At 32.6% G+C, this 12,500-nt stretch overlaps 1 protein-coding gene across 7 annotated transcripts in view; it reads left to right on the top strand.

Moving 5' to 3' along the window:
• Positions 1-12,500, top strand: part of dpr12 (defective proboscis extension response 12) — a 193,429-nt gene that overhangs the window by 138,197 nt on the left and 42,732 nt on the right. For all 7 annotated transcript variants that reach the window (XM_035861578.2, XM_035861579.2, XM_035861575.2 and 4 more), the window contains one exon: positions 1,805-1,966. In XM_035861578.2, coding sequence (XP_035717471.1) covers positions 1,805-1,966 — 162 coding nt within the window. The remainder of the gene's footprint in view (positions 1-1,804; positions 1,967-12,500) is intronic.

The following is a 12,500-nucleotide window of genomic DNA, read 5'->3' as shown; positions in this document are numbered from 1 at the left end:
TACGGTTGAGTTTTCATCTTGAACATTCTCATTGACGTCAACGAAAGTTGGCAGAACAAAAATCAAACTAAGATGTAAACCAGTACTGGTCTAGAAACGATAGAAAAATTGTAGATAGAGTTCTACGATGGGGGTCGAAGTTTTAAGTCGAGGAAAAACACGTCGAACGTTTCCGGTTAAACTCTGTCCACCGTAAAAAACTTCAAACGAGTAAGGAACTCCTCTTTGAGAATAAGAAGGAAGATTCTTCGCGAGTAACGGGAAATCTATTGAAAACTACTGATAAGTTGATGCTTGACCCAAGGAGTTTTCAATGGGGACCACCAGCGGCCTTCATCGAGTGGATTAAGTTGTCTTCTCGTACAAAATCTTCGATCATAATTTGGATCTGAAATCTGATTTATTCGAAACCAGACAGAAAAAAATTTAACAAGAATGAGAGATAGAGTAATAGGGAAATCGATAATTCTTTTCGTTACTCGAATAAAAATCTAACACCATAAATAGGTATGGTTATACCGGAGAAACGTCAATGTTCTTTCTCGTCTATAAAATGAAGAAGGTTGTAAAGTAAAACGGCTAAGGTATAAATATAAATATATATATAATAATATCAAAAATGGTTTATATATAGGTAAATATGTGTGTGTGTGGGTGTGTGTGTGTGAGTGTTTATTCCGGAAGAAATCGATATTTCAAGGATGATATAGGTAACTAGGTATCACGATAAGCGCCATACAAATATGTATTATTATGCGTAATCCAAGAACTCAGCCCTTCGCATGCTTTATACCGGAAAAACGACGTCGAAACGCGACGACCGTGATTGGCTTTCGTCGGTTTATGCCTTATGTTTTATGCATTCTCTTTCCGCAATAATCTTAAAACGGTAGGGGAGAAGAAACGAAAGGAATAACGGTCATGAGCAAGAAGGAAGAGGAATGAGGAAGAAAAAGGAGGGAAGTAGTAGGAGGATAAAGAGTAAGGGAGGTGAATCTCTGACATTCCTTAGAGACCCGGATTATATTTCCGACTATCGCAATTTTCTCGTTCGTGCGGATATCGTCATCGTCTTTTCTTCAAAATTGTCTTACAAGTTCGTTTCGCTGAAATGAATGTACATAGGATATGAAATCGACGATAGACGAACGAGAATACATATATAGTTGTATGTATATATATATATATATATATATATATATACATATGTACATATACGTGGTTTTCGGGGTTTCGTTCCCTTCGTCTTGCAAATTCCGTAAAGCACTCTAGGGATTCAACGCGTGTATCGCGAATACTCGAAAATTCTATTTGCGATCATTCATCCTTCTGTATAATTAATGCAATACTCCGTAATTGCAAGTTATTCGGTATATCAAATATTATGTATAATGAGATTATTGGAATATAAATTCTTATAATTAATTTATGATAATAAATTATAATAACGGATTATCTATGCATGTATATATGTATATATCGTATAAGACAGATCTAGATACGTATATGTTCGTATCATTAGTTAAATTCTTTTGAATTCATTCACGTTCACTTATCGTACGGCGAAAATATAAAACATAAACACAAAGTTATAAAACAATACGAGAACTAAAGGTGTATATATCTAAGAACGAACGTGTATTTCCAAGAACTTGTTTATACCTTTATTACGTACTTACCCAGAGGACGTTTGAACTTTACTCTCGAGCATGTTTCATACCTTCCGTGTCCTTCTACGAGAACACACGTTACGCGGAGAGCAAATAAAACATGAAAGTAATTCAAGTTAACGATCGTGTTACAGATCTCGTGGATCCGTCGTCGTGACTTCCATGTCCTAACGAGTTCAACGTTCACGTACACGAACGACGAGCGGTTTCAAGTGTTACACGCCGAAGGTTCGGACGATTGGACTCTTCAAATCAAATACGTCCAAGAAAGAGACAATGGGACCTACGAGTGTCAGGTAAGTGGTCACACCCATTCTAATTTCACGAAATAGATATTATTAGCACGACCATTTTATACGCACTTCTAAACTCATTTAATCAACAACCATCGAATCATTCTAATTTCATTCCTTTCGAATATCTTGAACAACGATATTAAATAACAAAAAGGAAAAGATAAATGTTGTTTTATATTTCATAGAATAGAAAAAAAAAAAAAAAAAAAAAAAAGCATTTAATTCTTTAATAGATAAGATAAAGCGAGAACACACCTTTGTAATCTCTTTAATTAAGGATAGTAAAGAATAAAATATTTCGACGAATTGAAATGATGTCAGCGACCAAAAAAAAAAAAAAGACAAAAGAAAGAAAGACAAACAAAAAAGAAACAAACGTATATCTGTCGGAAGAGAAAGAAAAAGCAAAGGGAGGGGTTGAGGAGGTTGGAGAGGAGAGAAGAGGAGAGAAGAAGAGAGGAGAGAAGAGGAGAGAAGAGGAGAGGAGAGGAGAGGAGGGAGGGAGGGGAAAGAAAAATGAAAAATAGTACTCGCATCTCTGGGCAGATTTTTACTTCGGTTAGATGTGTTTCCAAGCTGTGCTAAGTAATGCATATAGCTGGAAAAAGTATCACAAGATGCTCTTTCGAGAGTTTCCAAAAGAGTAAAAGAGAGAGAGAGAGAGAGAGAGAGAAAGAGAGAGAGAGAGAGAGAGAGAGTGAGGTAAGAAAGACCGGTGACACTCAACGGATTAAAGTGAAACGTAAATCAAATTGTACAGAAAGCTAGAATGCAAAGGCCGCGAACGTCTAAGCTCCGATACTCACATTGAGCTTTCGAAAATATTCGTGCTTTTCTTCTCCTTCTATTTGTATATATATAGACATATATATATATGTCTGTATGTGTGTGTGTGTGTGTGTGTGTGTGTATATAAAGTATGACATACATTTTTCCGTGCAAGAATAATGATATAAAAAGCTCGAAGAAAAAGAAAACTGCGAAATGAAAACCGAAGCTTCCACTCTCACTTTGTTTTCTCTATATATCTTGGTTTTTTTTTTCGTTCTATTTTTGTTCCGATAAATTCTGAAAAAGAAACGATAATATTTCTAATCTTTCGAAACTCGCCGAGTTCATTTATCTTTTTTTTTTTCTTTTTTTTTTCTTTTCTTTTTTTTTGTATTAGTTCCATATCAACGATCTGTGTAACTTCTTCCGATGAACTTGAAGAAAGTTTTACTTTATATCGCCAACTTTACTTTTACCAATTCTCTTTCTCTCTCTCTCTCTCTCTCTATATATATATATATATATATATACATATATATATGTGTGTGTGTGTGTATCTATAAGTGTACGATGTTCGAGCATAACTTTAATCAGATTTTAGAAAATAGTTAAAATTATTTCATTCTTTTTATCTATATATTAATTGATATATGTACCTGTTATGTTGAATATTGGTAAAAACTTTTGTAAAAAAAAAAAAGTAGAATAACCCGTTAGATCGGCTTTCTTTGCAATCGAATAAAAGATTCAGAATCGAGATGAAAGTTAACATAATGTATATCTATTTGAGTCGTCTTAACAATGCGATGCAGTACGAGCGCCAAGAATAATCTATTACTTGGCACGATCTGAGAATATTATTCTTTCGATTCGTATCATGACCGATAAAATGTTAAAATTTGTCCTGCCATATCGATCAATAAAAGAAATAGGAAGGAATATGAAAACTAGGTAAAGAAGGAAAAATGATATCATCTCTCTTTTTATTATTCGTCATTTTCTTATTTATTTATAATGATAAAAGAGAAGAGGAATTATTTGTATTGTAAAATAATTAAAATTCTCGGATAGTTGTCAAGGGAAAACAAAACGTTGATGTGAAAAAGCCACAGTTCAATTCAAACAAATCGATGGAATTGAAATTTCCTCGTATATATCAACGCTACATAAATATACGTGAACGTGTCCGTGAACCAACGGTTAAACAATGAAATGTTAAAGCAAAACGCTTGAAAAACGTCAAAAGTATGGGCTGGTAACACCGGGTGTACTCGAGTGCGAGAGAGCGACCCGTAACTGTACCGTTTAATTGTTATGCATGTACATCTGTCTACGTGACGTATAGCTGCATTTACAAAGTGCAATTCGCAACAGTTCATTATGTCGGTGGAGAGTCTCAGCGGTCCATAGGATAGTCGAGGTCGTCGTCCGTTTGAGGCCACGGGAACGAGAGAAAAATCGATAGAGCCAAAATAATTTAGCAAGAATTAGTCAGATTTTAATAAATTTAACCTTTTTGAATTTATACTTTATATTTTTTAAAATCACATTCATTAATAATATTGATTTTTTTCCTCTTAGAAAAACTAACTTATCTAAATGTTATGATCTAATCAGTAAGTGAATTATTAATATATATCTAAGTGATTACTTTTTTACGTTATTATTTTTCGATTTTCATATATAAATGTAATTATTTTCATATATATAAATATTGATATTTAATTGGTAGCAAACTTCGTATCAACTTGCTGTATTAAGAAGATTACGATGTCGCTGTAGAAACTATTTAAATGATAATAAAATAAAATTAAAAAAAAAATGCATTTGAAATAAATTTTATACATATACATATATATATATATATTTTTATATAAAATAAATACTTTTATAGAAGTATGTTATTAGGATAGAAAAAGTTTTCAGGATCCTTCGATTCTGATTAATTAAACAATTAGTTAGACGCCTTTAGATACGTGAAAAAAAGAAACTAGATAGTTTTAATTACTTTTCAGCATTGTGAGAAAACGAGAAGAAAGTATTACCGTAGTAATTAGGAACGGTGAATATATTAACGTCCTGAACGCTTTTCTTGGTACATGAAACTGTACGTATGTACTAACGATTAAACGTAATTGAAAATGGAATAATGGAAACCTTTAGAGTAATCGGGAACTCGTCGCCTCAGGTTACGTTCGTGACACAACGAAGGGAGAATGCCTCGTCAAAGGCTATAAAGAATTTTAAAAGAAGAGAAGAAAAAGCTTCTCTTCTATGCATAAGATAAAGAGAAAGAAAGAAAAAAAAGAAAAAAATAAAGAGAGAGAGAGAGAGAGAGAGAGAGAGAAAGAGTATCTATCGGTTTGCGTTTTTCAAAGCGCCGAACTCGATTCTCGATTCGATCGATATTCTCGTCTCGATTCTGTCAGAACATTTTGCATTAAAGTTTACTATGTAAACTTCAGATACGTGTCGAATGGATAACGACGACTCCGAGATATGAATTATGATATCTTCGCTCGTTACACTATCAATAAGGATTTAATCCTTTTCTCATACATATATTTTTATGAAAGGTAATTAAAACTATCATCGAATTCTTTCGTATAATTTCTTTCGATTAAACTTATTGTTTATTTTGATTAACATTTTTATCGATTAAAATGATTGATAAAATGTTAAAAAGGAGAAAAAAAACATTGAATTGCGAACGAATAATTTCGTAACGATGGTGTAATGTAGCTAACCGAGTGTATTTGCCAAATGAAATGAATGCCATCGTTAACGGGAAAATAATCAAAGCGAAACTTTCGTGCATTTCGGTACATTATGATTTTCACAAATGAATCCACTATCAGCTTTACGCACAAAACTTCATTCTTATCGTTTATATTAACGTACAAATGTTACAATGAGTTCAAAAAAATTTAATCGCATGAAATTTTCCACAAACGATATTCTGTTTTTACTCGCAGATGATAATTGTATGCTCTTTGAAATGGAGTAATCATTCTTTTTTCTTTTTTTTTTTTTTTAACTGAACAATCGATTCAATTTTTCAGAATTATTTAATTTTTTAATCAATTTGCAGCATTTAAAAAATTGAAATTCTTTAGAACCATTCATTGCAACAATTTCAAAAAAGCGTCCGATCATTTTTGCGAATTAAAACTTTTGCAGAATTTTAGATGATCGAACGCATAAATTGCACGATATTTTCTTATTTTATTTTCTTTGAAGACAAGAAAAACATTCGTGATCGCTAAACTTCTCGTTGAAATAAAAAGCAACGCGATGAGACAAAGCAAAGCGGCTATCGTAAATTCCATAAAGAGCGCTTTAGCAGAGTCGTTAGAAAACCACATTACACGGTTTAGTACGTCCGACATATCCAGCGCTATCTCGAAAATATTATAACATAGAGCCAATGTAAAAAAATGTAGTTTCTGTTGTCGTCGTGTGACGTTGTCTCGTCCCAAGATGATAAAAATGAAAGAAACAAATGTCACATTGTTTGTAAAATAAAGAGATGATGAGAAGAGGAAGTAGAAGGAAAAAGAAAAAAAGAAGAGGAAGAAGAAGGAAAAGGAAAGAAGAAAAAAACGACAGATCCTTTTCTTTTGAAAGAAATAAGATTCTCTCAAGATGTGTCTTTGTGTCGATGTTGCGAGAGAAAAGATGCTTGGTACTTTTTAACAACTTCTTACGAAGAAACGCAAGAGTTTTCTTTTCCCATGAATACAGAAAATTATGTGGCAGAACGATGTTTGTTACGTGCAGCAAGAAAAAAGAGGACCTGACACGCATTCTCCAGCACAGCTACATTATACTCGCTTTTATCTGTCTTCGTCCTAAACCTAAATGAAATTTTTAATTTTGCAAAACAGGAACGACTATAAAAGAATACGAATACAGACTCAGCTAGACTTTTCTTCATTTAGCTTGTGAATTCCAACGAAAGAAGAGTGGATATAAAGTGCGAGGAGGAACAAGCTTATACGCGAAATGACATTTGAAAGATAAAACGCGTAACTCTTCATATAAAAGGAAAAATATGTAACTTATCTCCATCGAGATTTAAATTTCAACAAGAAAATTGAGATATACGATATATAATAAATATACTCAATATTTCGTTCTAAAAGATATGCTATCTTATATGTATATAATATATATATATATATATATATATATATATATATATATATATATATACACATTTTCTTTAACGATGCAATTTATTTTTTTAAAACGAACAGTGCATCTTTGTATTTATATTATTCGTTATTACGTGGTTATTTAATGTCACTTTATTTTCGACGATGTATTTATTTATTTATTTATTTATTTATTTATTTATTTATTTATTTATTTACTTATTTGTTTGTTTATTTATTTATTTACTCATTTATTTATTCATTCATTTATTTATTCAAGCAAAACCAATCTAAAACGCATGTGACAGAGAAAAGTAAAATTTGGCAAAATTATCTTAGAGGCAAGTATAATTTCGTTTAAAGGACTCGTTTAAATCGTTCAAGCTCGTCTTGATGTTTATCTAAATACCGAGAGCTATCGGATAGCTATGATACTCGTGTGGAAATTGGATCGCTTATGGTGCCACGTAGAAAACGAGCAAAGTCTCCTTCGACGCAGCCTCGCGTTCTCCGTATCAAAGTCTACGGTATCATCGTAGATAAGGACTCGTTAAGCTTTCGAGGGTTGAAACTGGGAATAGGTTTGAACTTTGGTTCGAGCTTGAGAGTCACGGTAAAACGAGATTTCAAAGGCTCCCTCCTCGTTCCGTCAGAGTTCGATTTCACGCGATCCTTTGTACGTAGTACGACGACAAGATTTCTTTAACGAAGAATATCTATCGCGACCACTACTTTCAATTTTATCTCAGTAAAAGAGATCTCTTAAAATTTACAAAAGAGGAAAATGTTCGTCATAGTGATAGAAACGATTTTATCAATAAATCTGTAAGAATATTCGTCCTATGACTTTTCCTTCCTATTTTCTCTCTCTCTCTCTCTCTCTCTCTCTCTCTCTCTCTCTCTCTTTCTCTCTCCCCTCCTTCTCTCCCTCTCTTTCTTTACCTACATATATTTATTGATTGATCTATTATTTCTTTTTGTTCAACGACAAAGCGAACTATCTCTTTCTTTCTATGTATACACGTATGTGTATCTGTGCACAAAGGAAAAATGAACAAAACAAAAATAAAATTCTATTTTCTACGATTTCATCTCTTTTTCCTTTTTTTTTTTCCTTGAATACTTTTTAGATTGAATACAGGTATATACATATATACATATGTACATATATATATATATATATATATATATATATATATATATAACATGTAGTAATGTGTATATATATGTGTATATAATATGTGTATATATATATATATATATATATATATATATAAAATACCACTTGGAAGTAAAGCGGAAAGAAGCACGTAAACATAGATTAAGGGACGTATCTTTAAAAGCAAGTGGTCCCAAAATGAACAGAGTTTTGCCATTTTGGAATAACAGTAAGAAGTTAAGTATTATACCACGATAACAGATTTTATCGCTGTAGAACTGTTTGATATGACAGCAGTAGTACGAACTCTTGTTATTTCTCTTTCTCTCTCTCTCTCTCTCTCTCGCTATCTCTGTATATATTCTTTCTCTTTCTCCTCTCATGAAAAGGAGATAATATAACTTTTCTGATACATCCTTTAACGAGGTGAGAATTTAACGAAAATAATTGAGTCAAGAGAAAGCAAAAATTAATTTCATTAAAATTTACAAACTTTACACTTGTAATATCTAAAATAAATCTACTTGAGAATGATTGTCTTAATTACCTTTATTTATATAGATCGATTTTTTTTTTTTTTTTTGGTAAATCCCCGTAGTAAATAATTTAGAAAGTATATATATATATAAGATTTATAAATATTACTTAGAATTAATCCGTAGAATTTTATTATTCGTTGAAATATTTAATTAACCTAATTGAAAGGGAGAGGATAACGTAGAACGGACAAAAAAGTCTGATTCTCGAAATTAGTTCGGACAATGGATTTGTACGAACGATACGAAATTAACGGCTTTGAACAACTTGCGCTGTCCGATAATTAAGTATAAAACGTGCAACGCGTACCAATTAAATGTACCCTTAACTTAATTACAAAGAACAGAAACGATAGACGAAAGATAGAAAATACGAGACGGTTAGGTGGATGAACCTGAGATAGTAGGTGAATCGTGATCGTGATCTTTCATGCTTCCTGCCAATTTAAAACTTTTCTCTTGGCTTCCGTTCGCCCGACTTATGTTCTTATCAAAAATCTTCACTGCCGTTTAAAGAAAACTTTACGTGTCAATGAAAAACGCAAAACAATATTCATTTACATATGAATAATATAATATCAGTAAATACATTTTATATCTGTATGTTTAGATTTTTATCTTTAAAGGAAACAATTTCGTTTTTTCCATTTAGTTGAAAAAATTGTTATTGCATTTATTATTTGATATGTTCGTACAAAGGAATTATATGTTCTCCTTTAAATTACAATTTCTCTTACAATGCAATACCAATTAACTTCGATGAATTGTCCGTTGACATATCAAGTATGTTCAAGCATTCCGTCGTCTCGTAACGAAATTATCAGCAGTTATGTACGTTCTGTCGCCAAGGGATATTAGCTCATCCTCGTAAAACAATAATACGCGACAATGCTTATGAGCGCATACTATCCTTTCAGGAGATGCAACATCGTCAATTAAATGCATATTCTTGTTGGTACATTCTCATTTATCTAGTCATCAGTAAATTACTATTTTCTACGTCATATCAAAATCAAAAAACATTTTTTTTTTTTCTATATAAAATTTATCTTCTCTCAACGTTTTATCTATTTTCTCTTAATTATAAGACGGGGAAGAATATTGGATGATATTAAAGAAAATTAAATAGGAAATACGATCTCTCGTGAATTCAAGAATTCACTCATTGTAGGCATCTCCGAGCGTCTATGTAAATTAATTAGAAGTTAAAGCAAAGATTAAATTAATTAATAAACAAAAGGAAGAATAAGAAAGAATTCATCGAATGAAATCCGTCTCGTAGCTGAAAAAAGAAAAAAAGAATACAAAGATATGAAAAAATTTGTCGAGATCAACGAACGATTTTATTATATTCAAAAACGATATCATATATGAAGTAATAACATTATATTTACAAACTTAGGTAAAACGATTGCCGGAAGCAACGTCAAGTAACATAAGGTGTCCAACACGTTTCACTATGTCATAATGAAATTACCAGTTGCTCATCGAGTTGCCAAGGAATATTAGCTCGCGGTCATAAAACAATAACTACCCGATCGTATTCCCTGATCATTAATGCAGACTGAAATTTCCCAAGTTCCAAGGTATCCTTAATCGTCTTCATCCCATCTTGTATGTATATACGTAATATATATTACATATACTAGCTTACCTACATACACCTACACATAACTATTTATCTATCTATCTATCTATCTATTTTATCTATCTATCTATCTATATATCTATCTCATCTTGGCCCGACTTAGAAAGATGGACATGAAGGATCTCAAGTTGAAATCCAATAACCTACAAAGTCCTTTATAATCTCTCCTTGAATTACTTTCTAAAGGTGCTACAGGCTGCTCGGTCTGCTGAGAAAAAGAAGAAAGCTTTCCAACTAATCTACAGTGGACGGGGTGACTTCACTGGACCGATGCTACCTCATTACGTTCTAATTAAGAACGCCTTTAATTTCGTAATACTTATCTATCAAACTTTGAGGAAAATTTCTGAAAGACCATCAGGAAATAATATACTGATAATAACATTGATTATTATGTATTCATCGACCGACTAGACTTTTAATATCCATTAACAAATAAGGAAAACTATAAAGAAGTCCAAGAGGTAAGATAATGAATATCTAATCTCGCATAACTTTTGAACATCGGTAATATTTAAAAAAAAAAAAAAAAAAAAAAATGAATGAAATAATCGATGAATTTTTTCCACATAAAGATAAAGAAGTATATACATATATATATATATATATATATATATATATACATATATGTAAAGTCACTTGTTTTCAAATTTAACCGATAATAAAATTCATCGGGATAAGATCAAACTATAGATCTTTATGAAATTATGAACGACTACCGACGATTTTAAGAACGAACACTTTTTAATTTCGAACTTTTTTTTCTTATATTTACCGGGCACGAACGTCTGTCATAAGTTCATAAATCGTATTTACCCGTTTACATATTTCATGTTGCCATGAGCTGGATAGGCACAAGGATAGAAGGGAAAAGAGAAGAAGAGCGGCAAAAAATTCGATTAAAGTAGCAACTCGAAGGAAATATGGAGGGAAAGAAGTGAAGAAGGGAAAAAAAAAAGGGAGATAGTAGAGTTCAAAAGCAGAGAGCAGAAAGTTTAGCCACGAGCTAGAAATACAAGTAGAAGTTGAAGTAGGAGTAAAAGAGGACAAATTTTGTGATCTCTAAACACAAAATCGAATGGACTTTCCGTTCCTGTTCTTTGCTTTCTTTAAACTTCAATACAGATGAAAGCATATAATAATACATATTTCAACTCGAATGACTCTCTCTCTCTCCCTCTCTCTCTCTCTCTCTCTCTCTCTTTCTTTCTTTCTCTGTCTGAACTTTTCTACATATATATTTATTTTACCCCAAGAGATGCTTTCGTCGTAGCTTCAAAGGACTCGAAATACCTCAGACGTATTTGAGGCTCAAACGCGTGTCTTCCTATCTCTATTTCACCTTACCCCAGAAATGTCCCCACCCCACCCTCCTTATTCTCACGCCAGTTTCTATCCTCCTTTGCTTTCTCTTACACTGTCTTTCGGTAGACACTCTACTAGAGCCGAGCTACCACCTCTCACTCTATATATATATATATATATATAATATATATATATATATATATATATCTTCCTCTATCTTTCTCTTCTCTCTTTCTCTCTTTCTCTTTCTCTCTCTCTCCTTCGCTCTCATTTTCCAAGCCGACACGTACACACACAAATGCGAGGATACGTGTACGTGTATCCGCAAAGTTGATGAAACTTTCGTCTCTGCGACGACCGCAAGCCGTGCGAGACTGCTTTTGGACCGCTTGTTTCCGCATTTCCAGAAAGGACCGTTCCTTTTCTCGAAAAGTCGACGTTGAGTCGCGCCTGGATATAATTGGATCGGCTACTCTTGGAATTTTTTTTCGCTCTCTTCCTGTCTTTCTATATACACACACACACACACACACACATATATATATATACGTGTATAGAACACACATTCACATAAGTATACAATATATATATATATATATATATATATATATATATATATATATATATACGTATTACTCTTTCCTCTTCACCAAAGTCTCGCAAGTTGGTTCTTTTTCACGAAGTTCGCTAGCAACAAATTACACATCGTTCTCGTCGTGTCACATTGAACGTTCTACAGAGAGACAAAAAGGAACGCCATTAAAAACTCGCGCGTACGTAGTACGATGTTTAGTCGTTTCGAACGATCAAAACGAATGAGAAGTAGAAGAAAAGAGAAAGACGTGGATCGATTTTCTTTCTTATCCTCTCCTTTTCGTGTTCCGTGAGAACGAACTTTCATCTAGCTACAACTCGAAAAGATACCTCTATACTCTCCCTCGTTCTCTCTCTTTCTTCA

The sequence above is a fragment of the Vespa mandarinia genome, chromosome 2 (genome assembly GCF_050613455.1).
Source record: "Vespa mandarinia isolate Hongniang chromosome 2, ASM5061345v1, whole genome shotgun sequence".
Classification (NCBI taxonomy): Eukaryota; Metazoa; Arthropoda; class Insecta; order Hymenoptera; family Vespidae; genus Vespa; species Vespa mandarinia.
Note: the sequence above shows the minus strand (reverse complement) of the source record. Positions and strands in the feature narration are given on the sequence as shown.